Source organism: Maylandia zebra, linkage group LG16 (assembly GCF_041146795.1).
Source record: "Maylandia zebra isolate NMK-2024a linkage group LG16, Mzebra_GT3a, whole genome shotgun sequence".
NCBI lineage: Eukaryota > Metazoa > Chordata > Actinopteri > Cichliformes > Cichlidae > Maylandia > Maylandia zebra.
Genome location: NC_135182.1, coordinates 751737 through 779317, shown reverse-complemented (window position 1 = coordinate 779317; position 27581 = coordinate 751737). Strand labels below are relative to the sequence as shown.

At 40.2% G+C, this 27581-nt stretch overlaps 1 protein-coding gene and 1 pseudogene across 1 annotated transcript; both read right to left on the bottom strand.

The window, feature by feature from the left end:
• Positions 1 to 443: 443 nt before the first annotated feature.
• LOC111501640 (trace amine-associated receptor 13c-like) lies at positions 444 to 1589 on the bottom strand (annotated as a pseudogene).
• Positions 1590 to 25204: 23615 nt separating this feature from the next.
• Positions 25205 to 26349, bottom strand: LOC101472818 (trace amine-associated receptor 13c-like). The gene is made up of 2 exons (XM_023155376.3): positions 26186 to 26349; positions 25205 to 26021 (listed from the first exon to the last, which is right to left on the bottom strand). Exons 1-2 carry the CDS (start codon positions 26347 to 26349, stop codon positions 25205 to 25207), a joined length of 981 nt encoding a protein of 326 aa, XP_023011144.3.
• Between the last annotated feature and the right edge of the window lie 1232 nt (positions 26350 to 27581).

Genomic DNA, 27581 nt, shown 5'->3' with positions numbered 1-27581 from the left:
TGGCATTCTGATATTATATAATAGTACCAACAAAAAAGTACTGCGCTGCGTAAAATTTTAAAATGTTGTCAAGCTGCTCAAGTACCTCTAATAAGTATATACAACATACAATTGATGTAATTATTTTTCTGAGATTTTATCTATCTATCTATCTATCTATCTATCTATCTATCTATCTATCTATCTATCTATCTATCTATCTGGGGCACTTGCTTTTACTTGCTTTTGCTTTTATCTTATTTTGCAATTTTAAGTTTTTAGAGGCTAAGGAACCAAAACAAATATTTTTGATGTATTTGAGGCCACAGGCTAACTGGCTGCCAACAATAGAAAAGAAGAAGTAATCTTCTTCTTTTCTATTGCAGTTTATATATAATATAATATATATTTGCAATTTGAAATATGGAAATATTATTTTATTTATTTGGCTTGACTTGAAGGGCTTATTTCAGTCACAGCATGCTGGCATCACTGGAGCCAGACTTGACTATTTGAAATGTAACAATAAGTTTAACAGATTTTCTAAACCATGGGTAGAAAAAGGCATAGATGATAGGGTTGAGACAGGAATTAAAATAAAACAAACATAAAAAAAAGGTAACGGATGAAATATCAAGCAGTGTGTCCTGGCCTGAGAGTATTACACTGTAATATGGGAATAGGCATATCAGAAATGCAACAATAACAATGCCAAGAGTCCTAGCTGCTTTCAGTTCAGATTTTTTTGGACTTACTTTCCCCCTCTGTGTGACAGCTGCAACATGAGGTTGCATGGCCCGAATCTGAAACACGGCCACGGCAAATACTCTTACATACAAAATTACGATGACAGTAATGGGAAGGAGAATTGTCAAAATAAGATCGGTAACTTGTATTGCAAAGTCAACATAAATCACACACTCTCCAAAGCAGGAATTAAATCTACCTGGTTTATCCAGGTTATCCTTCAAGAGCACACCGACTACTAGGAGCGAGCAAATCCAACACATTAAGACACAGGTCTGAACTCTTTTTGGAGTGACTTTGGTGGGATAATGAAGAGGATCACAAATGGCCACATAACGGTCAACTGAAATGAGCACCATGGTTCCTACTGAGGCAGAAGTAACAACTATGTCGAAAACATAATACAAGACACACATGAGGTCACCAAGATACCAACAACCATCTACGAGCATACTTTGAAAGCACATATTGAGACCCACAAAGAAATCAGAGACTGCCAGGGAGAGGAGGAGGTGGTTTGTAGGAGTGTGGAGCTGCCTGGAGAGATAAGAGATAGAAAAATATATATTATTTGTAGCATCAATTATTCCAGCCGATCATCCACATCAAAACATTGTCAAAAAGTTGTTCTGTTTAACTTATTTTATGTCAGTCATTTTCTCCTGTACAACTGCTAGACTTATAAATGTATTAAGTATCTACTTGAAGTGGGAGATGGAGATGATGACCAGCAGGTTTAGAGCCACAGTAAGAAGAGAAATGATGGTTAGGATTACATAAATAAGCACTGAGTCCGAGGGAGAACGCTTTACTCTACTGCAGGAGGAGTTGAGATTTGGAAAGCAGAGTTCAGTTTCTGCCATCATCAGTTAGAAGTGCTTATGAGCCCCTGACACCTTTCTAACAAACTCAAATGTTATAACGTTGTCCCTCTTCTAAGATTCTTTCTCACTTGATGATTAAAGTCCCTCCTCTTTTGAGGAACATGAAACAACTGAAAACAGTGGGAGAACACCCAGGAACCCTGGCACGCTGCTTCACAGCGACAGTGTTCCTGGTTCGTATCTCTTCAATGACACTTAAATACAGGTCCTCTGAGAGAGTTTGCATGCTCTCCTTTTGCTTGTGTCCATTTCCACTTGGTATTTCTTTAGTTCCGAGACATTACTCTGGTCCCCTCCCTGACTATAACTGTTATACTCTAGTGTGACCTGTGGGAGGTGCTGTTGTAATAGGAACTGAGTCAGTTCACAAGGCTTAATGCTAATACAAAATATTTCTATACAGTAGCACCAATCAAACAATTTACAATTTAATAAACAATAAACAAAGATCTACTTTATTAGATACATTAAAAACTAGAAAATTTTATGATAGCATGAAGAAGACAGGATAAGCACTGCAGGGAATATATTAATGCCCAACACCATGTGTCACATTGGACAATTTTCTTGTGTATATTTTTGCTCGTTTAGATTCAAGTGTAGATCACTGTGCGTTCAATGCCCATCACCACTCAAGCTCACCATGGTACATGCAAAAAGCAATGAGAAAAATCTAAATTTCCATGCAGTGCGTTCACTGTCTGCAATGATAAGAAGTGATTAAATCACTCTAAAACACAATCAATGCATTAATTGGTGCTTTCTAATACAATAAAATAGCAATAAATAAACAAAATAAGCAACCACAAAAATAAGAACAGTCCTCAGCTCTTTGCTGTCAAGTTAAACCAGTTTTAAAACAAATTACAATGGCCATAGGCGTTTAAGGACCTCAGCCCAGTCAGTCAGAAATCCACCCCAGCAGTAGAAGCTTGGCCATCTGTCTCTAGGTTAGGGTCACATCTTAATAAGTATTGGCAAGAGTGGGCAGAGTCCACTACAAGTTTCCCTACAGGCATGAAACAGTCTTTTTTCCTAAAGGGGTAAAAATAACTTTCAACATTGAGACCAAAGGAGCTTGCAAAGAAAACTTTACCAAAACTTGAGCAGAACGTTTTCTGTGATCCACATCTCCAATAGAAGGCTATGCCACCCACATTAAGCTGTCTTAGAAAAGTTAAAAGGCCAAATCGTACGGCTTAGACCAGGCATTCACACAGCTCCAGATTCACACAAAAGATCAACTAATTACCTGCACCTGTGCATATGAAAGGGGAAAACCCAGCCCTATATACGAGGGCCGGTTCCCAGACTCAGGTCTCACCTGTCACACTACGAAGAGTCTTGATGTTTCTGTCAGAGTTGATTCTTTGAAAACTGTAATTTGTGCAAAGTCACATGGCCATTGCTTGTATGTGCGCTGATAAAAATAATTTTTCATATTAGGATGTAGCCTTTGCATGTAATGAGCAGTCTCGTTGCTGTCTGTCGACAGCCTGAACGTCTGGGATGCCAGAAAAAAGCCCTGGGATGTGAATTTTTGGACAGGCTGGTGGAGGACTTTTTTCCACTCAATAAAAGTTAATGTGAGAGTTTTCAATGGATAGGGGCAAATGGAATCTCATGGCAGGATGCTGTAAACGGACCAAACGTCAGTCAGGAGAACAACCGAGAAAATCCATCCACAATACGAGGTTAGTCATTAATATACTGCTGTATGGGCTGTAAGGGTTTAAAAACTGAGCTTTACAATGATTAGAGGTAATGAAAACCAAGAGAAGCCGACAGTGATCACTGACTGTTTTTAGGGGCTTGTTGAAATTAAATAGAACAAGATACAAAGCATTAAAACATGTTAAAAACACATGCAACAGCCTATGCTGACTACTTTGGGCCCAGAAGCAGGATTTATCACGTCATCACTTAAAGACTGGATAAAGAATGAATAATAAGGGCGATAAGACACACCCTTGAGGAGAACCTGTGGAGGAGAACACTCAGACAGAACCCCATTTAATCTAGAATCCAGCCCACCAGCTTTTTCTTGATTTCAAACTGTTCTAAAAGTATTTTAATTAAAATATGGGGCTGTATTGCATTAAAAGCAGAAGAAAAATTGATGAAAAGAAGTCTTGCAAAAGTCCCTTTACTCTCTACATCAGGGGTCTGCAACCCTGGGCATGCATGCCATAGCTGGCATGCGAAGGGTTAACTGATGGCACAACACGCAGTGAATTAATCTGAAAATGTGCATTAACCAATAAATGAGGTGCACATCGCAAATTAGCTCGCATAGACACATTAGTTGTGCCACTTCTTAATGATGGTATCTTAGCTAACAACCCCAACAACCACATTCAGCTTGTAATTGGCTAAAAACAACTTAGCCTACCCTACCTTAGCCCAGAGGGACGTTGCGCTAGCTGGCATTGTTTTCAAGCGATACTGAAATTTCCACATTGCGACACTTCAAATGCTTCAGGAGCTGTCCGCTCAGCGCAGCATCAGCACCACGGAAATACACGGATACATCTGTAGACTCAAGACTGATCAAACCAGAAAGCTTTAATGAGCAGCTGGATTTGTCTCACCATCTGGACACAGAGGACATCGAAATGCAGCTGATCGAACTGGAAAGTTCGACTCTGTGGGGTTGGAGAACTACGAACGCAGCTGGAATCCATAGCTGTGCATGTTCATGGAGCTTGCATTTTCACCTGCTGGACATCACTACCTGACTAGTTTAACTGTCTTCAGAACAATACAGAGGTCTTATTGACAGTACTTGGCTCTACATGTCTGTGTGAGCAGATTTTCTCTCACATGAGTGTCCTCAGGTAGCCGTCTGAATGCTGGATACTCGGAGACCTGTGTCTCTGAGTGGGAGACCAGAGATCACATTAACATGTGTATCCCTGTAATACCAAACATGCCATATTGGCACAGTTTATTTTTCTTATCATTGTTGTGTGGAGACTATAAATAGCATTTGTATTTTCTGCTTCACAGTTCATTTGCTGTTATGGAGTTTTTGTTATGGATAAAAAGTCTTTTTTTGTTTCAAAATAGCTGATAACTATTCGCTGATAGTTGCCAACTAGGGCTGGGCCATATTATACCGTTCACGGTAATACCAATATAATGTTAGGCAATGATAGGAAAATGAAATATCGCGATAGAATATGAATAAAACCCGCATGCGCAGTGCCTTTGTTTTCATACGCACATGGCCGATTGTTGAGTGAAACAGATGAACCAGAATTGGTTTGTAAAAATGGTGCAACTTCAGTGATGTGGAACTGGTTTGGTGTTTGTCAGTCAGATACATGACAAAGCACATTTTTTTGCAGAACATGCAAGCGGCCGTCGTTATTATCGTATTTGTCGGACTAAGATGCTCTTAAATCTGGGAGTAATCTGGGTCCTAAACTCCGAATTCTTCAGGTCAAACGAACACTGCAGCATCACTGAGAAACTGTCTAAATTATTTCATCTTTAATAAAATGATCAGCATTGCTGCTTAACCAGGTGAAACTATGAAGTTTAACTTCCAGGCATCCATGAAAACAAAATTTATTACATTTAACGGAGTTAGAAGTTAGCAGGAAGCTAGCGGAAGTTAGCTCGCTAGTTTTGCTAGTGTGGCAGGATGAATGTTATCCTTCGGTCCAACCCACTTTCAGCCTGGCCCATTAGGGGGCGCTGGTATAAATAGTGGCCATTTGAGTGTCTCTGCGTCGCTTGCCTGTGATCTCCTTTTTGGTCACCTGACTTCCCCTCGGTGTGGTGGAGATCATTTGCGGGTTATTCTTCTGAAGCCTCCATCGCGGCTGGTCGTAGCTATAGCAGAATAGCCTCCTCTGAGCTATTCTGCTTACGTTCTATGACACGGCTTACTTGGTACATAATCAACTTTTGTTACGCTCTCTGCCTTCTATTGTTCTTTTATAGTAATTATTTATTATGTTTCGCAGGAAGTGTGGGCCTTAGTTTTGTGCCAAGCTACGCGAACTGAAGTGCTGCTGTTTTGCCTTGCTGTGCTTTTACCGTCTGTTCCCGTTGTGAGAATTCTCTCCCTGCTGCTGTCAGCTTTTACAGTGGACGTCGGCGTGGACAACGGCCATATGCATGCCGGTTATCTGAGTCAGCTGGCGTGCATATTGATTGACTGTTAACTTTTCGTCGTGTGGACGGCAAGTTGGAGCAGTACGGCGATTCCGTTTGCTCCAGATTTTAGAGTTTTATTCAGATTGTATGTTGTTTTATTGCTTTTTGATTTGTAGTTTGGATTTTCTGTTACACCACTGGTGGGAGGCCCTTTCTCTAGCTGTAGATCACCAGTGTGGTCCTGCAGTTGGGTTATCCCCTGGTGCTACACATTAGTTTGTTGTAATATATTAAAATTTTCTTTGTTTCTTTTATTCAGATGCGGAGTGCCGACGTGGAGGAGACTAGGGTGCCTTGGTGGTGGGATCCCTTGAGTGTACACACCTGCCTTGTCTAGTTTATTAGTGTGAGTGTGTGTGATAGTGTGTTGCACTTGTGTTTTGGTGTGTTTTCTTTCTTTAGTTGTGTGTGGCATCCCTGCCCCTCCACTGGTAAGCCTCAGCTCTGAATACCTTTTTAAGCATATTTGTACTTGAATATTTATGATTATGCTTTTATTCGGTGTTTTAAATAATTACCAATAAATTGTCAATTTGTTTATTATTGAACCTCGTCTCTGGATTGAGTATAGCGAACCTAAGTGCCTTTTTGGTGATTTAGTGTTATTTCCAGTATTCTCTGGGTGAAATTCCCAGGGTGGCGTTGTCGTTCTTTAAAACTGAAGAGTATTTACTTTATATCCCAACCTCGTCTCGCCACACTAGTTACCTAAGCATGATATTGCATGTTCTGAGTGAGAGATTTCTGGAAAAATTCAAACGTACAGCTCTGCTATCACTTCCAACATAAATGAAGACAGGAAACTAAACAGCAGTGACGTTTAGGGTTACTGAAGTTGGGCTAGCTGGTATATAATGATGTGCTACCTGATCGCTAGCGACACAGCTATGTTAGCATAACATAAACAGTGAAGCTGGAGGACGAACACTAACACTTTTCCACTCACAAAAGTTAACGTTAAAGTTCCTGATAGTTAGAGACAAATGCAATCGCATGGCAGGATGCTGTAAACGGACCAAACTTCAGTCAGGAGAACAACTGAGATAATCCATCCACAGTACGAGGTTAGTCATTAATATACTGCAACAACATGGGAATAGAGCAGAATTCATTCATTAATGAATCAATGGTACAGAAGTGGAGGAAGCAAGAAGAATGAGTTGAATAAAGTTTGATTTATCTGACTGCTTTGTTTCGCTTAATGTGCCTTATAATCCTGTGCACCTTATGGTCCGAAAAATACGTACTGCACACTGCAGTTTAATGTTGCAAAGCACCTCTTTTGTCACGGCTGGGGGCAGTTGTGTGGTGTGTGAAAAAAGGATCCAAAATGCAGGTACTGGCTGGGGTGCGAGTGAGTGTTTATTTACAGTGGTGAGAAGGTGACAAAACAGGAAGAGCAGAGCGGGGAGTAAACAAACCTAAACTGGGAAAACTAACGAACAAAACTTAAACCAAACACGCACGGGAGGAGGAGGAGCAAAATGCACAAAGAGAGATGGCAGAGAGACGCAGAATGAGTACCGAGTAACATAGAATAATGCAGACTGTTCTGTCCTTATTGTGCGTCCCTTTGCCCAACTTGACAGACAGCTAACGGTTTCAATGAACATTGGAGGCGGAAGTAAGTTTAAGGCTTTTTACTTCGTCAGTAGTTCAATGATTGACATCCTTTTCTTCCCGTAAAACTAAAAACAAACACAAAGTAAATGTCACAAGATGTCTTTTCCTTTTTACACACACTTCTAGGATATGAACTATACTGTTATATAGTATGTGTAATCAACAGCGACTCAGTATTGATCACAATACAACTTAGCGAGTTTAGCTTCCTCAAAGATAAACATAGCACATGAAATAACTGGTTTCTAAACAAATCTATGTAATATAAATGCACCAAATAAACTTGTAAACATGTTGTACATTAATACTCACAAGCAATAACTCTCCAAGGCAGAAACGTTTTAAAGAGCAACAACATATTCTGCAGGCTAACAAGCGACCAGCTTCCCGTTTCCTCTACCCACAGGAACACAGAAAAGCCCCACCAAAATAAAAGCTGGTGAGTATTCCCATTATGACCAGCAGAGGGTGCTGAAGAGAAAGAACCTATGCATGTCATAACACAGACTGACATGGAATTAAACAGACGACACGACAGAGAGCACAGGAAAACACAGGGCTTAAATACACGGGGAGTAATCAGGGAATGGGCCACAGGCGGGAGACACAGCTGGGAGCAATTAGGCTAACGAGACAGGGGAGAGGTAAAACTGAACACACTGACATGAGACATGAACTTTCAGAATAAAACAGGAAACTAACAGACACAGAGAACCAGACAGGACACTGAACTTGACAGGCAGACTCATGAGCAGACACAATAACACCATGGACAGACAGAGGGAACACAGAGAAGTGGGAGCAGGCAGGCAAAGAACAGAAACCTAACAAATGGCAAAATCACAGAATACATACTCTGAATGAACAAAAGCATAAGGAAACCCAAAACACTGAGTCCTCAGACTCAGGACCATGACAGTACCCCCCCCCCCCCCCCCCCCCCCCCCCTCAAGGGCTGGCTCCAGACAGCCCAACAGAAACACAAAAACTGCTCAACCCCCCCCCCCCCAAAAAAACCCCCTAAAAACAGAAAACGACCCAACCAGGGCGGGCGGCGGGGGTCCAGGACGGAGGGACATAGTCCAAAAAGGCCCAGAATGACAAGTTCAGGGGGCCGACCCGGAGGTCGACAGCGCCGGAGGCCAAAACAGTTCAGTTCCGGGGGCCGACCGTGTGACAGGCAGCGGCAGTGGGGCAGGTCCGGAGGCCGGCCACGCAGTAGGCAGTGGCGTGAAAGTAGTTCCGGAGGCCGGCCATGGTGGCGAAGATGCCCAACATGCGGCCTGGCAGATGACTGACGATGTTGAGGCGGCAGTTGGGGACCTGAAGGCTGCGTGGCCTTCGCAGCACCAGGTGAGACGGAAGCTGAGGCTGGACCAGACGAGGCTGAAGCAGAGGCATCTTTTTAACTTCAGTGGATATTATACATGGTTATGCTCAGGATATGTCAGCCCATTTCTACTGGAAATGCCTTTTGGTTAAACTTTCAGCAAGGAATTTGCATTTGCACTGTTACATTTTTATAAAGCTTTAATGTACATAAAAACCAGCTTCTTGTTTAAGTGAAAATAAATGGAAGGTTGTCTTTTTGCGCTAGTAATGTTGTGGAGTTGTATTTTGTCTCGTATCAATTATGTCGTCGGTTATATCGTTATCGCAAATTTTCAAATATATATCGTGATAAATATTTTTGGCCATATTCTGCTCTACTGCCAACATCTGCGAACAAATATTATTCTATAAAGTTGTTTTATATAGTGTGTAACTGTTAATATAGAGCGTTATTAAATCAAATTTAGTAGAGTCAAAAGCACCTCCTCCACTCCTCTATTGGGTCTATATGCAAATTGCATTGGATCTAGCTGATGTTCAATCAGGCAATTTTTGAGGAATAATTTTATTATTGAACAACAACCATGTTCTCAATGAACCCAAAAAACTCATTAATATCAAAGCTGAATGTTTTTGGAAGTAGTTTTTAGTTTGTTTTTAGTTTGAGCTATTTTAGGGGGATATCTGTGTGTGCAGGTCACTATTACTGTGCATAATTATTAGGCAACTTAACAAAAAACAAATATATACCCATTTCAATTATTTATTTTTACCAGTGACACCAATATAACATCTCCACATTCACAAATATACATTTCTGACATTCAAAAACAAAACAAAAACAAATCAGCGACCAATATAGCCACCTTTCTTTGCAAGGACACTCAAAAGCCTGCCATCCATGGGTTCTGTCAGTGTTTTGATCTGTTCACCATCAACATTGCGTGCAGCAGCAACCACAGCCTCCCAGACACTGTTCAGAGAGGTGTACTGTTTTCCCTCCTTGTAAATCTCACATTTGATGATGGACCACAGGTTCTCAATGGGGTTCAGATCAGGTGAACAAGGAGGCCATGTCATTAGTTTTTCTTCTTTTATACCCTTTCTTGCCAGCCACGCTGTGGAGTACTTGGACGCGTGTGATGGAGCATTGTCCTGCATGAAAATCATGTTTTTCTTGAAGGATGCAGACTTCTTCCTGTACCACTGCTTGAAGAAGGTGTCTTCCAGAAACTGGCAGTAGGACTGGGAGTTGAGCTTGACTCCATCCTCAACCCGAAAAGGCCCCACAAGCTCATCTTTGATGATACCAGCCCAAACCAGTACTCCACCTCCACCTTGCTGGCGTCTGAGTCGGACTGGAGCTCTCTGCCCTTTACCAATCCAGCCACGGGCCCATCCATCTGGCCCATCAAGACTCACTCTCATTTCATCAGTCCATAAAACCTTAGAAAAACCAGTCTTGAGATATTTCTTGGCCCAGTCTTGACGTTTCAGCTTGTGTGTCTTGTTCAGTGGTGGTCGTCTTTCAGCCTTTCTTACCTTGGCCATGTCTCTGAGTATTGCACACCTTGTGCTTTTGGGCACTCCAGTGATGTTGCAGCTCTGAAATATGGCCAAACTGGTGGCAAGTGGCATCTTGGCAGCTGCACGCTTGACTTTTCTCAGTTCATGGGCAGTTATTTTGCGCCTTGGTTTTTCCACACGCTTCTTGCGACCCTGTTGACTATTTTGAATGAAACGCTTGATTGTTTGATGATCACGCTTCAGAAGCTTTGCAATTTTGAGACTGCTGCATCCCTCTGCAAGATATCTCACTATTTTTGACTTTTCTGAGCCTGTCAAGTCCTTCTTTTGACCCATTTTGCCAAAGGAAAGGACGTTGCCTAATAATTATGCACACCTGATATAGGGTGTTGATGTCATTAGACCACACCCCTTCTCATTACAGAGATGCACATCACCTAATATGCTTAATTGGTAGTAGGCTTTTGAGCCTATACAGCTTGGAGTAAGACAACATGCATGAAGAGGATGATGTGGACAAAATACTCATTTGCCTAATAATTCTGCACTCCCTGTATAAAACATATTCAAAGAGCAAAATCTGTGTCTGAATTAAAGCCACCTAAAATGATCTGACTGCTGCTCTGGGGATTTTGAAACCCTGCTGTGATTTTCATACAAGTCCAGGCAGGACTTCCGGTTTGGCGGGTCGTGTGATGGCGGTGTAGGATAGTTGCTCCCGACATTTTTTCTACCCCAATTTACCTAACTCGAAACATAAAAAGTTTGGATTTATCTTTGTGGGGTACTATACCAAGGAATAGAAATGCCCAGAAAATCCAAGAAAAAGGATGTAGGAGAACGTACTGAAGCGGAAGAAGATGCTTCGTCGCAAGCTAGCAGCAATATGGAAGAAGACCAGCAACCCGATGCTAACGCCACAGCGAAGGACCACCCAGCTACGATGGACATGATATTAAAAGAATTATGTGCTTTTAGAAAAGACACAAATGATCAGTTTAATGCTATAAGGGAGAAGGTCATCGGCATTGGTATAAGACTCGACGAAGCAGAGGGACGCATAGACGTAATGGAGACTCGAATCCAGGCCTCGGAGGAGCTGCTAATTGAAATGGCAAATTTTCAGTTGCGATGCGAATCTAAGCTACTGGAATTAGAGGGACGGTCACGTCGCAAGAATCTTAGAATATATGGCGTGAGGGAAGGGGAAGAGGACAAATTTCCATCCGTTGTCAATTTTGTAGAGGTTCTATTTGAAAAGACAATGAGTCTCTCCCGCCCCACGGTGTTGGGAATTGAAAGAGCACATCGAGCCGGTGGCAAAAAACCCCCGGAAGGAGCCCCTCCACGCTCAATTGTAGTTAAACTCACAAGTTATCGTAACAAAGAAGACATTATTAAGAAGGCATGGCAGGCTAAGGGCTTCAACTTTATGGATTCTAGGATATATGTGGACAATGACTATGCCCCGGAGATACAAAGAAGAAGAAAGGAATATGCGACAGCGAAGAAGGTGCTTAAAGAGAACAATATTCGCTTCCAGACGCCTTTCCCGGCCAAGCTAAGGGTGTTCTACAGAGAGGGAATTGTGACGTACAACACGGCGCACGAAGCGACTACCGATATGGTGAAGAGGGGATTATCGGTAGAAGTTGTGAAAGACAGAGACTCATTCTTGGATCAAATAAAACAGCACACTTGGCAAACAAGTACGAAGAAGAAAGGTGGAAACTCGACTCCAAAGCTGGGTTTCAAGGAACGCCTTCAGATATTTAGGCACCAAGATGACAGTGGATAAACAGCAAGTGTGTGACGGAGCACTATACTAGAGGTAAACTCAAGAATATTGAGACCTAAGATGAACTGAGAATATGAATTTTATTTCGATTTACTTGTTTTGTTATATAATTAGTTAATCTTATAAAGAGGGCATATAAAATTACATTAAAGTCGGGTCATCTATTTGCACAATAAGTTGGACCCTACAGACCACTGGGCTTTCGGCCTGTGTGCCGGAGAGGGCACTCTTCCACAAGTGGACAGAAGAGTTTTTCCCTCACCAAATATAGCTAATATAGCGATTATGTTTTTGGAAGTCAACATGATTATATGTTTTCGTTGTATAATGGTTTTTTTTGGGGGGTTTTTTTTCTTTTTTTTTTTTCTTCTTTTCTTTTTTCTCTTTTTTTTTCTGTTTTGGGGGAGTACCTTTCGATCTTTGGCTATGTACAGAGATTGGAATTATATAAGGTCGTACATCAATGCCCTGTAAGGTAACTAAAATAGTGTCATTTAATGTAAATGGTCTGGGGAGCCATATTAAAAGAACTAAAATTATGTCAAAAATAAAAAGAGAACAAATAGAAGTTGCCTTTATACAGGAATCTCACTTATCGAAGCTCGAACATGATAAATTAAAGAAATGGAAATTTAATCAGTATTCCTCTTCCTGCCCTCAGAGTCCTAAAAGGGGTGTGGTAATTCTAATCTCTAGTAGGTTAAATTTTGAATGCATCCAAGAAATCAGTGATAAGGAGGGGAGGTTTGTGTTAGTCAAAGGGTACCTGGAGGGTATACTGATTACTCTTATAAATGTATATGCTCCCCCAGGATCAGAGATAAAATTTTTCAAAAAGGTTTTTGAATTGATTGTTGGAGAGGCACAAGGTACTCTGATTTTGGGAGGAGATTGGAATGTTCGCCTCAACCCGTCCTTGGACTCATCAAACCCACACGCTCCGGGATTGAATAAAACAACCAAAAACATCAAATTAATCTTAAAGGACGTAGGGCTCATAGATGTATGGAGAGAACTAAACCCCAACAAGAAGGATTATACCTTTTTTTCTCACCCTCATTCATTTTATTCTAGATTGGATTATTTTTTTATGTACCAAAAAGATTTTAGCAGGGTGATCAATTGCAGGATAGGAGTGATGGATTTATCAGACCATGCCCCATTGTACCTGGAAGTAGTGCTTGGATACGAAAGAAGAGTTACATCCTGGAGATTAAATACAAGTATTCTAAGCACGATGAAAGAACAAATTAGTCAAGATATAATAGATTATATAGCGGAAAATAATAATGAAGAAGTTTCCCCAAGTATTCTATGGGACGCCCTAAAAGCAGTGATAAGAGGAAAACTCATAGGTTACAGCGCTAATTTAAAAAAGAAGAGAAATGAGCATTTAAGAAAACTCCAGACACAACTACAATATCTTGAAGATGCCCATAAAATAAGCGCAGTTACAAACTTACAATTAGAAATACAAAAGAAGAAAAATGAAATCGATGAAATTTTTTCAAGTGAAATACAAAAAAATATGGTTTTTTTAAAACAAAGATACTATGAGGTAGGAGGCAAATCTGCTAAATTACTGGCTTATAAATTAAAAAAACAACAATTAGAAAATACAATATATAAAATAAAGGACCCTCAAACAAATAACATTGTGTATAAACTTGAAGATATACAGTCAGCCTTCCTAAAATTCTACAAAGAACTATATACACAACCTAGAGTGGATATTAAAGGTATGATATCTTTTTTAGATTCATTCGACTTACCAAAGTTGAATGAAAAACAGAATATAACCCTAATCAAGGACATATCTGAATTTGAAATTAAAAAAGCTATTACAAAATTGAAACCGAATAAATTCCCAGGCCCAGATGGATTCCCATCAGACTGGTATAAAGAAATGAAAGAGGTACTGATTCCTTTGATGAGAACATCATTCAACTATATTTTAAAGACGGGAGTAATTCCCCCATCTTGGAATGAGGCTTCTATCTCTATAATAGCTAAAGAAGGAAAGGACAGGCTTGACTGTGGAAATTACCGCCCCATTAGTGTTCTTAACCAGGACTTTAAGATATTTACATACATTCTTGCCAAAAGAATTGAAAATATTCTTGTTCAGATAATTAGTTTGGATCAGACTGGTTTTATTAAGCAGAGACAAACGCAAGATAGTGTTCGCCGAACACTACACGTTATTGATTATGTTAGGAAAAATAAAATTCAGATGGTCCTTATGAGCTTAGATGCAGAAAAGGCCTTCGATCGGGTTAATTGGGAATTTTTATACAAAGTCATGGATAAATTCGGATTCCATCAATCGTTTATCAGGATTATACAAGCATTATATAAATCACCAAAGGCAAGAATCAAAGTTAACGGGGCGCTTTCAAATGTTTTTAACCTACAGAGAGGGACACGTCAGGGTTGTCCTCTAAGCCCCTCACTCTTTGCTCTCTTCATAGAGGCCCTGAGTCAAAGTGTAATACAAAGCAATACTATTACTGGAGTCAAGATTAGGGGTCGAGAGCATAAGATTTCCTTGTTTGCTGACGATATTTTGATTTATTTGACAAATCCAAACACTACTTTCCCCAAGCTATTGTCACTTCTGGAGATCTTTAGTTCAATATCAGGTTATAAACTAAATATATCGAAGACTCAGATATTAACTTTTAACTATGAGCCCAATTATGAAATTAAGGCTAAAGCCAATTTGAAATGGGAAACGGAGCAGATGAAGTATCTTGGAGTAAATATTACTAAAGATCTGTCTAAGATATACAATGCAAACTTTAATCCTTTAAGTTATAAAATAAATGAGGATATTAAAAGATGGAATTTATTACCATTTTTAAATTTTGAATCACGTATAGATACAGTTAAAATGAATATCTTGCCCAGGATGCTCTACCTGTTCCAAACACTCCCTGTAGAAATAACTGACAAACAATTTCGGGAATGGGACAAAATAATCTCTAGGTTTATATGGCAGGGGAAAAAACCACGGATTAAGTACCAAACTATTCAGTTGGCTAAAGACAAAGGAGGGTTGGGGTTCCCATGTTTGAAAGACTATTATATTTCTGCTCAATTGAGGACATTAGTGTGTTGGTGTAATGTAGATTATCAAGCGAGATGGAAAGAACTAGAAACAGTGACCTTAAAAGATTCTCCAATTCAGGCAATTCTAGGGGATGTGACACTTATTAAAAAACAAATTCATCAAGGAAACCAATGGATTAACCTACCTTTAAAACTCTGGTTACAATTTCTTAATAAGAATGATTGGATTGAAGAGGTTAGGATTTTAAGATGGTGCGCTTTTGACAGTGATTTTTTACCTAATGAATTAGACGTAAGATATAAAAAATGGTCTGGACAAGGTTTAACGGCATATTGTATGTTTTACGATAAGGGAATTCTTAGGGACTTCCAATCAATAAAAGATCAATACCAGTTAAGTAAAACGGACTTTTTTAGGTTCTTACAAATTAGGCATCATCTATATAATTTTATACCTAAGAGAACAGATCTTTTTTCTTTACCTGTTCTGAGTATATTTGTCAAGGCTTATCAGGCTGACACAGGCCTTAAGGTGATTTCAAGATTGTACAAGGGTATACAAGAGGTTAAGAAGTGGAATACTACCTACATCAAAAAAAAATGGGAAAATGAAACAAATATAGCAATATCAGATAACATTTGGTATGAGCAGTGCGCTTTTCAGTGGAGAATTTCTAGTTCTAATACATGGAGATGTTACGGTTGGAAGAGTATCTGTAGGTTTTTTATTACCCCTGCACAAAGTAAACATTATTTTAATCACTCTAATTGCTGGAGAAATTGTGGGGCCCAAGGAGTAAAACATTTTCATCTGTTCTGGTCTTGCCCAAGGATCAACATTTTTTGGGTATTGATCCACTCTGAGTTGCAGATTATTTTTGGTATGCAGCTTCCCTTTAATTGGGACGAACTTTTGTTTGGATATTTATACTCAGTAAATGTAGATAAAATGTTTAAGCAGTTGTATGGTATCCTGAGTTTGGCTGCCCGTAAAATTATTACCAAGAAATGGCTTAGTGTGAAAATTCCATCACTGGGTGATTGGCATGAGACTGTACATGGGATGTTTAAAATGGAAAGAATTACCTTCATTGAAAGACTCCAGTTGGATATATTTAGTGAAATTTGGGGTAAATGGAAACACTACATCCGGTTAAGGAGACCCGATCTTGTTTGAATCTCTGTAACTATATATGCCACATTTCTGAATCGTTATGTGTTTATATGTATATGTTAGTATGTATGAGACTACAAGTGAACACATATGTAAGTAGGTATGTGTATGTATGCTTAAGAATATGGGTGTGTGAGTGAATATGTGTGTGCGAGTACATACACACTAGAGGGTACACCCGTCTGTTTTTCTTATTTTTATTTTTTTATTTTTTTATTATTTACGTCTGTTCTTGATTATATGTTTATTTTGGATTATTTGTGTTTATATAGGTTGTTTAATAAAAAGAGAATAACAAGAAGTCCAGGCAGACCCCAAATTTTTTGCAGCAAATTTGCTTTCTAGAAGGTTTTTGTTAAAAGTCCACTTGTTTACTGTAACTGTTTTAGACTACGTTACCCATGATGCACGTTGGTATCTGTACTTCCTGTTGGGAACATGTTCTGCGCAGTTCTGCACAGATGAGAGGTGTGTCGGAGGAGTAACGTATTTACTTGCATTCCTGTGTGAGTTAATACTGTGTGCGTGCTTACCATGTGAGTATTGTAAGATGAGAGTGATGCTCGTTTGACTTTATCTGCGTCATTTGCTACGTGAGAAGCTAGTCCCGTTGCTATCGCTAAGATGCGTTTTTTTGGCGTACTACAGGCAGCCTTGTGTTCAGCCCATATTTCATTTCATATACGACTTACTGTCAAACATCGTGGTTGTAGGTAGATGTAACTATTTACTATGTTTATTCTCTGAATCGTTGTAATCTGCAGAGGTCTGGTTTGCCAATGTAAATACGAGCCAGAAATTCATTTATGGTCTTAGGGTGCCATCTAGTGGCCATGAGGTTATGGCAGATTGTATAACATTACGCCAGAAACCCACAGTACTGTATAAGGGGTACACTGCTATCCATAGTGGTTAATACAAATGTTTGTTCTTTCTGTTTACAGATGACCACACACACCCATATACACACTCACACTCCCTTTACCTGCATGTGAATACTGTAATGCAATCACCTCCCTACCAACGCTGTACATCCTGTTCAGGGCTCGCAAAATCGCTAGCCCGACGTCCCGGGGCTAGTGATATTTCCAGTCGGGCTACCAAAATCTATCTCAGCCCTGCCTGTCGGGCTATCATAGGAAGTAAAACTATATGACAATGCCTTTGCTTTCTTTCGCAAATGTAGCTGAGTAATTAGCTGAGTCCTCATCAAAGAACAGTGCTCTTTAATGAATGCAGCACATAACTTTACATCGTAGAGGTAACAGGGAGACATATCGAGTTATCAGATAGCCGTCTTAACTATATTCTAACTCTACAATTTCCCGACTGCACTTTCCTCTTATTTCACGACACCACCCATGGTGCAATATGGTATAGTCAGACAGGACACAACATCACTCACTAGCTTACTCTTCAAACGTGGCACGTGAAATCTCCCGCAGCAAGCTTAAACGTGCTAGAGGTTGACTGCGCAGAGAATTTAAAAAAAAAAATCTCTGGCATGTGTAAAGACAGATGGATTTACGCAGGTATTTTAGTTCTGCTGAGCCAAAAAAGACAGGTCAGGATGAAGAAGGGACAGGCAAAGAAAGGCCTACCACAAAGCGGAAAAGTTATGATAAATCAGATTACGAGGCAAAAAGAAAGCGCAGTTTTTTGGATTCATGGACAAAAGAATTTCTGTGGCTGGAATATGACAAGGTAAATAACATGATGTTCTGCCGGGTGTGTCGTGAGTTTCCCTCTATTGCTGAGTCAACAAGCGCCTTTGTTACTGGGACCAGTAATTTTAGGAAAGACCCCATCAGAACTCATGAGAAATCTCTGCATCACAAGAAATGCATTGGTGCTCAGTCTGCAGCATCTGTCCCAGAACAAACACCAATTGCAAAAACCATACTAAAAATAAACCAAGCACAACAAGAAGTCCTGAAAAAGCTGTTTAGAACTGCGTACTATGTTGCAAAGAGTGAACTACCACTGGCAAAATTTAGCAGTCTTTGCAAACTTCAGAAAGCAAATGGCCTCGATCTTGGTTCCACTTACCTCAATGACCATGCTTGCAGAGAGTTTATTGGAGCAATAGCACAAACTTCAAGAGACCAGATTGAAAAGGAAATTCAAGAAAGCAGGTTCTTATCCATTCTTGCAGATGGCAGTACAGACACTGGTATAATAGAACAGGAGTTGGTTCACATCAGGTATGTGAGGGATAATGGTGACATAGCCACATACATGATCAAATGTCAGCCAGTCAAGAGTGCAAATGCTGCAGGTATTTTAGAGGCTATTGATGAAGCAGTGAACACCATGGGTATCAGAGAGGACACATGGAAAAAGAAAGTAGTGTGTGCAAATTTTGATGGTGCTGCAGTGATGATGGGTGAGAAAACAGGAGTAGCTGGGAGACTGAAACAGAGGATACCCCACATCATAACAATCCACTGTGTGGCACACAAACTAGAGCTAGCTGTGCTGGATAGCGTGAAAGGCTGTGAGTACCTGGTGAAATTTGAAGATACACTGAAAACCATCTTTAAGATGTACTACTATTCCCCAAAGAAGCGAAGAGAGCTGACAGAAATAAGTGAACTGCTAAATGAAAGGCTGGCACATTTCAGTGGGCTGAAGAGCACACGGTGGCTTCCAAGCCGGCTGAGATGTCTAAAGGCTGTGGAAAAAAATTACACTCCCACTGTTGTTCATATGGAGAACATGGCAGAAGGAAGTGATGTCAAAGCCGAGAATGCAGCCAAGGCTAAGGGGGTGGTGCAGGAGATGAAGACTGAGAAATTTGTTCGCTTCCTGCATTTCATGTTGGACTACAGTACCATCTTATCCAAGTGCTCTACTGATTTTCAGCATGATAACCTAAACATCACACGAACAAATCAGTTAGTTGAGAGCACAACATCACGCTTACTCAGCCTAAAAACAAAACCAGGAGAATATCAGAAAACCTTGGACACAAAGTTCACAGCGAACCAGGATGGTAGCATTTGCTACTGTGGAACTCGGTAACAAAAAGTCAGCCTCTGCTAGCAGAGGTGAGGGCACAGGCAGAGGCACCTTTGGTGCAGAGATCCAGAAGATTATTGATAACACAGTCAAGTACATGGACAACAGATTTAAAAATCTGCGTGGAAAAGCCTCTCTCTTGTTTCAAGGTTTTTGACCCTTCCACTCTTCCCTACCCCAGAGAAGAACTAGCAAATTATGGGGATGAAGAGGTGGATTATCTTGTCACACATTTTGCCTGTTTGCTAGATGCAGAAGAGAAAGAGAAAATTCCACAAGAATGGATGGATCTAAAAGTGTGGCTTGCAGAACGCCGGGGTCGCAAAGTAGATTGCTTGTACAGAGATCTCCTCTCTGAGAATCCAGAACATCTCTCTCATATCTTGTTGCTGGTGAAATTAATGCTGACACTTAGTCCATCGACAGCCATCTGTGAGAGAGGATTTTCTTGCATGAACCGAGTGAAGACAACACATCGTACCTCTCTACACCCTGAAACACTGAATGACTGCATGCAACTCTCCATTAATGGGGAAACAGTTGAATCTTTTTGCCCTGACAAGTCGATTCATTTATGGATGTTTTCTGGAAAAGGTTCAAGACACCTGGATCATAAAACCCCGACAAGAACAAAGAGCAGTGAAATGGAGGGCAATGCACAGGAAGAGAAAGCTGATGAAGGAGATGCTATGCCCTCAACGTCGAGTGGCATTTTCTCATCCGAGACTTCAGTGGAAATTTCAGATTCAGGATCTGACACAGACTAATTCATGTTCTACACAGTTCTTACAAGTTCACAGAAAATTCTGTTTAATTAGAACCAGATATTTGAGTTGATTGTAATGTTTACACAGTTGTTGTAATTTGTGTTTTAACAATTTTTTGATTGATGTTTTGTTTCCTTTACAATATTATACAATAAAAATAATCTTTTTTTATTCGGGCTACTCAAATTTATTTCGGGCTACCAAAAACTAAAGAGTTTAAAATTTTGCGAGCCCTGCTGTTGATGTCATCTGCTGCCTCCTTATAAAAGTTATTTGAACTACATCACTGTGGAGTACCATTCCTTCTGACCGAGGACGATCCAGTTGAAGCGTGATCGGCAATCAGTGGAAACATATATTACAGTTTTTGTAGCTCTGTTTTGCTTTCAAGATCTCAACTTTCAGATCTTTGGTGGCTGTCTGAAAGTCAGTAACAGCCCCCTCTTTAAAAGCCTGTCTCTTTTTCCGTAAACAGGATTTGACGCTTTTGATGACCCACGGCTTATTGTTAGGGTACACTTTAGTAAGCTTACGGGGTATAATCATGTCTTTACAAGATAAGATATTAACAGTATCACATAAATAGCTTTGAAAGCTAAAAATTACAATACAGAAGCTCAATAAATCCAGACTGAATGTAGGTTTTGTGGTATGAGATTATAAAGATTAAAAAAACAGTCCTTGAGGCAACAGAGCTAAAACAGATGTTAACACATTTTAGAGGATGCTGCAGTTGCATGTCTAGTAAGTGGTCAGTATCTGTTTATTATCCATAGCCAGCATCATATCATTACATCATATTAGCCACAGTCATTTAGATTGTTGCTGTGTCTCACCAACATGGGCATCAATACAAAAGGTAAGTCTCATAAAGACAAGGTTTGATGTGTAATAATAGTCAAAAACTCCCATATACACACTCCTAAACCTTGTGGAAAGCCTTCCCATAGCGGTGAAGTTTATATACCTGGACCAACAACATATTTAACCTTATGGATTAAGAAAAAGCTGTCACTCAAGTTCATATGTGTGTAAAATTGATAGTGAGCACAGACTGATGTAGAAGCCACATTTTAACCTTAAAATACTACAAAGTGACTTAATTTCCCCGAGGAAAAACAGTGTAGATGGAGGGATGCTGTTGAGCTCCAGGGAATGTTTGTTTTTTATGTTCTTATGTTATGGAAACTGATATTAAGGTCAACAATTCAAATGGGAAATCTCATTATCTGGATCTATTTTCCGGCATGATGGTGCCTGTGTTTGGCTTCGCCGCTGCCGGGTGTAGTTGGTCTCGCTCTATTGTTGTGTTTTTTCTTTCTACTCTGCTGTTTTTTAACTGTTTTAATGATGTACTGGCTGCCTTGGTCTACGATCGTCTGACGCTGTTATCCATCCGTTCGTCAATGACGGCCAAAGATGTTTTTTCTTCTTCCTTTTGTGGGACTTTCCATTCTCCCCACTTTCCCCCGCACTCCTTTGGTACCTTCCACCCTCTGCCTGTGACTGGATCTTCGGCCAGCGCTTTCAGCGTTCCCCGTAGACTACGGAGAAGAAGAGGAAAGAGATCGGGCATCCAGGTGAAGTTTAGGCTCCTCTGGCGGCGGGGGCTGATTGGAAAGCGATGTCGGGCGTTTTCTGTTGCCTACGCACATGACTATACGGAGAGAAATCTGTCTCCCAAGGCCCTACTTGGATATAGGGGGCCCGGCTCTCCGAGGCTGTGTTGTCTCAGAAGGGTTCATCCAGACTCTCCTGCCGACTGGCCTTTCATCCCCTCGGTGAGTGGAATATATGAACGTGAAGGCTCTGATCCCGAGAATTTACGCCCTTTAATTCGAGAAACTTGAGCTTCTTCCAACAACGTTTTCACCCCGCTGTCTATGGCGCTCTTTAATGCCCGATCTTTGACGAATAAATCGTTTGTGCTTAACGATTTTATTGTTTCTAAAAATCTGGACTTCCTGTTTTTGACTGAGACCTGGCAACGGGGTTCGGATTATTCGTCTACTATTGAAATGTGCCCAAATGGCTTCTCTGTCATTTGCCAGCCTCGAGGATCTGGTCGTGGAGGAGGCCTCGCGGTGGCATTTCGGAGCCGTTTTAACTGCCATTCAGTGAAAGTTGGACACTTTCTGTCTTTTGAACTGCAGCTTATCAAAATCGGAAAGAAGGATCCTTTTTACTGTGCGTTGGTTTATCGCCCTCCTGGCCCAAACAGCTCGTTCTTAGCTGAGTTTAGTGATTTTCTGTCCTCTACTATGAGGTTGTCTAAATTGTGGGAGATTTTAATATACATGTTGATGATCAGTCCGACCTCTTTGCTAGGGGTTTTACCAGCATCATGGACTCTTTTCATTTTATCCAACATGTATCTGGTCCTACACATAACAAAGGCCATACACTGGACCTTGTTTTTTCTTTGGGTCTGAATATTGATTATATTTGTTCTTAGGACATTTTTATTTCTGACCATTATTGTGTCTTTTTTAATATGTCTTTTTATGAGCCTATGTCTCCTGTTCATCGGACAGTTATTTCCCGCACCTTAAACTCCTCCTCAGCACAGAAGTTCTCTGATGCTTTTAATTTAACATTATCCCCACAAAACGATGTTGATTTTTCTATAGATCTATTCAGTTATCATTGTCTTTCGATCTTAGATGAAATCTGTCCGATTAAAATGAGACCTGTGCCTGTTTCCAAGTCTGTACCCTGGTTAAATGACAACATTCGTCTTATAAAATGTAATTGTCGTAAAGCTGAGCGGTTATGTAGGAAAACTCACTTAAATGTTCATCTCCTTTATTTAAAGGATCTTTTAGCCTCCTTTAACAATGCTATTAGAGTTGCGAGGGCTGCTTACTTTTCTCAGTTGGTTGCAAAGAGCAGAGGTAATCCTAAAGTTTTATTTGATACTATTACTAATATTATTACTCCTGCTCCACCTGCTGCCATTATTTCTTCTGTTGAAGATTGTGAAACTTTTCTTGCTTTCTTTTTAGAAAAAATTAGCAACATAAGGAAAAACTTGTCTTTTTCAGCGTCTGCGCTGTCAGTTCCCACTCCAGCTCGGCCTGTTGTTTTAGAAGGTTTTTCACCTGTTTCACTACCAGAGCTGGGAAAAATAGTTAGTGCAACAAAATTATCCTCTTGCTCTCTTGATTTCTTACCTGCATCATTATTCAAAAATGTCTTTTACTCTACTGGTCCCTGTATTCTTACTATAATTAATACCTCCTTGGCCTCGGGCATAGTCCCTGCCTATTTTAAAACTGCTGTTATACATCCCTTGTTAAAAAAGCCTATGCTGGACCCATCTCTCACTAGCAATTATAGACCAATCTCAAAAATTCCGTTAATTGCTAAGATTCTAGAGAAGATCGTGGCTAAGCAGCTTACAGCAGTTTTAGATAAATATAGTATTTTCGACAAATTTCAGTCTGGCTTTCGTAAAGTTCATTCCACTGAAACAGCCCTTCTTAGAGTTTCTAATGACATTTTGTTACAAAGCGATGGAGGTAAATGTTCTGTTCTCTTAATGTTGGATCTTACGGCGGCCTTTGATACTGTTGACCACTATATTTTACTTAACAGGCTGAAATACTGGGTCGGTGTCTCTGGGACTGCATTGAAATGGTTCTCCTCGTATCTCTCTGACCGATTTTCCTCTGTGGCAGTTTCTAAGTATAGATCATCTTCTGCGTCTCTGTCTTTTGGTGTGCCACAAGGCTCTGTGCTGGGGCCATTACTGTTTCTAGTTTATTTACTCCCTCTCCAGCACATTTTGAGCCCTTTTGAGGATATTTGTTACCATTGTTATGCGGACGATATCCAACTCTATATATCTTTTAAACTGGAAGAGGCTTCTAAGCTGCGGCTTTTAAATGTGTGCTTGGAAACCATTAAAGGCTAGATGGCTGAAAACTTCCTCCAACTAAATGAAAATAAAACCGAAGTCCTCTTATGTGCCCCAGATAGACATATACCTAGTATAATAAATGCTCTTGGTCCTCTTTCAGCGTTTGTAAAACCATCTGTCAGGAACTTAGGGATTATCCTTGATCCTGCTCTTACGCTAGATAGTCATGTTAAATCTCTTGTTCGGTCCTGCTTTTATCATTTAAGAAATATTTCTAAATTGAGCTCTATAATATCCTATACCGAACTGGAGATTGTTATTCATGCTTTTATCTCATCACGACTGGACTATTGCAATTCCCTGTTTACTTGTTTAAACAAAGGTTCCTTGGAGCGTCTGCAGATCGTTCAGAATGCTGCAGCAAGACTTTTGACGAAAGCTTCTAAATTTTCACATATAACACCGTTGCTTAAGCAGTTACATTGGCTTCCTGTCGAATCTAGAGTCCATTTTAAGATTTTGGTTTTAACTTTTAAGGCTCTTCAACAACAAGCACCACCATATATTATTGAACTTTTACAGCCCTATGCCCCTAGTAGGTCTCTGAGGTCGAGTAGTCAGGGCCTACTTGTCACTCAGTATACGAGACTGAAAACTAGGGGTGATAGAGCTTTCGCTACTGTGGCCGCCAGACTGTGGAATTCCCTTCCTCAGGACTTACGATCCGCTGATTCATTGATTACTTTTAAAAAACAGCTAAAAACACATCTTTTTAAAACTGCTTTTTGCTAACTTTGTTTGTATCTTGTTTGTTTGTTTGTTTTTATAATCTATTATATCTTGTAAAGCACTTTGTGATTTCTATCTAGAAATGTGCTATATAAATAAAATTTTACTTACTTACTTACTAAATGTGTGAATTTCACTGGTAGAATAAGAATGACTATTCATATATGTATTTATTTACTAAGACCAACATTTTTTGTCTCATCTGTAGGCTGCAGATAAATTAGAGTACCATGTACAATTCTCAGAAATTGTTTGTGCATTCCAATTTAATTTTGATGGATTTACAATCATTTAAATTATGGACAAAACACAGAATTTTGTCATTGTGGACCAGAGGACTAGTACATTAATAATGGAAACAATGTAAACAAATCCATTTTATCAGACTTCTGGAATTGTACTTAGTGTAAATTAATCATAATTTATCTTTTTTCACCGTGTCAGTGATAACATCACTTTTCCCTATAGTATACTGGCCTCACTGGAGCCATGCCTAAATATCTTAAATGTCACAATGAGCTTGATAGATTTCAGAAACCAGGGGTAGCAAAAAGTGTAGATTAATGGGTTCAGACAAGAGTTAAAATAGAACAGCAAGAGCTCAAAAGGTACAGATCTAATATCAAAGAAACTATTCTGGCCTACCATTGAGGAACAGAAAAATGGGAAAAGACATATCAGAAAGGCAATAACAAGTACACCGAGAGTCCTGGCAGCTTTCAGCTCAGATTTCTTAGCATGCACCGTCTCTGACCCCTGGAGTCTGAGAGCAGTGATATGAGAGCGCATTGCCCGAGCCTGAGACACAGCCACCACAAATACTCTTAGATACAGAACTATGATGACAATCACAGGGCCGACAAAGGTCAAAACAAAGTCAAAAATTCCCACAAAGTAATCAATGACAACTACACAATCACCAGAACAAGAATTATACCTCCCTGGCTGCTTGAAATTATCCTTCATGATAAGACTGTTATACAGAATTGAACAAGCCCAGCAAGTACAAATAGAGACTGAGACTCTTTTTATAGTAATTTTGGTGGGATAATGCAGAGGGTCGCAAATGGCTACATAGCGGTCAGCTGATATGAGTACCATAGTTCCTACTGAAGCAGAAGTAACAATGTAATCTAAACTGCTATACAGAGCACACATGTGGTCACCAAGAAACCAGCAGCCATCTAGGAGGCTAATCTCAAAAGCCATGATGAGGCCCACGAAGAAATCTGAGACGGCCAGAGAGAGGAGGAGGAGGTTGGTTGGGGTGTGCAGCTGCCTGGATTAAAATAAAGCATTACATTGGTAATAGCATCGCTAGTATAACAGTTAAAACATTAGAACTATGAGGAAAAGACAAAAGCATCATATAAAAAGAAACTTCACAAGCAAAAATGATTTTTTAACACTAAAAAAAAGTCTCTAATTTAAATAGGTCAGTACTTGAAGTGAGCGATGGAGATGATGACAAGTAGGTTCAGTACTGCAGTAAGCAGAGAGATAGATGATAGCAGGGTGTAAATACACACAGCCTCAATTTGTGGGCGCTTTTGCCGCACACAAGAGGAGTTGAGGAGTTGTGGAAAGCAGAGTTCAGTTTCTTCCATTATTAGAGAAAGACAGCTGTTCAGCACAAACAGCTTTGTGACTGAGCCCCTTTTTTGTATCACCACCCTTCCTCCCACATTTGCCTTCTGACGCAACACATTCTCTGATATTTTTTCCCTCTGCGAATAAGTCAAAATGTGATGTTAATAATATAAAGTACAAGAAAACCAAGACAAGTGAGGCTCTTGAGCACAAACAGCTTCGTGACCGAGCCCCTTTTTTCTCCTGTGCATCACACTAATGTCCGTCCTCCTATTTTTCCCATCTGACCTCATTCATTTTTGGATGTCGTGATTGCATAACATGGAACTGCTTATTTTTAAACTGGATCAAAAATGGCATTTTAATTGATTCATAAACCTTACCTGTCCAGGAAAACCTTGAGAAACACAAAAAGAGCCCAAGGTCTTAAGCTGGAACATTCCTCAGAAAAGCACCACACTTCAGCAAATAGAACAGGATAGATCTGCTATCAATATCCTGGTGCTAGACACCACATGGATCCCAATGGTCACGTGTCACTGAATGTCAGATCACAGCTACTTTGGAGGACCTTCATGATAATTAGTCAGGGTGTGCGGCTGGAATTTTCTATCAGGCTCCTAAGTGCGCAGTGGAGGATGAGAGGAAACTGCAGTGGGTGGTGAGGGCAGCGGAGCGGGCAATCTGCACTTCACCAACCCCCCTCAGAGACATCTATACTGGCAGACTTCAGCAGAAAGCCAGTATCATCATCAAAGACCCCTCGCACCCTGGACACTCACTTTTCCCCCCCTTCCCTCTGGTAAACGCTACAGGTCCATCAGGTTGAAGACAAACAGACTCAACAGAAGTTTTTACCCACAGGCTGTCAAACATCCCCTACCTCCACCCTGATTGGAGGATAACTGCACTGCCAACACTCATGGACATTACACCTTATTTATGAATCGGATTTCTATTTATACTTCAATGCAACCAACATTCCTACCTCTTTAAACTGTATTTATTATAACCTTATTTAGTATAGTTGCAACAGCCCCCCCTCCCCCCACTCAATGTGCAATATCACTGATCACACTGCACCTCTCAATGCACCTGCTCCTCAGATGGCATGTATGTGTATGTATATATATGTAAGTGTTTATGTGGAAATATGTGTGTATGTATGTACACAGACATACATGTGTATATATACATATATGTATGTATGTATGTGTGTGTATGTTTGTATGGGTGTATCCGTATGTTT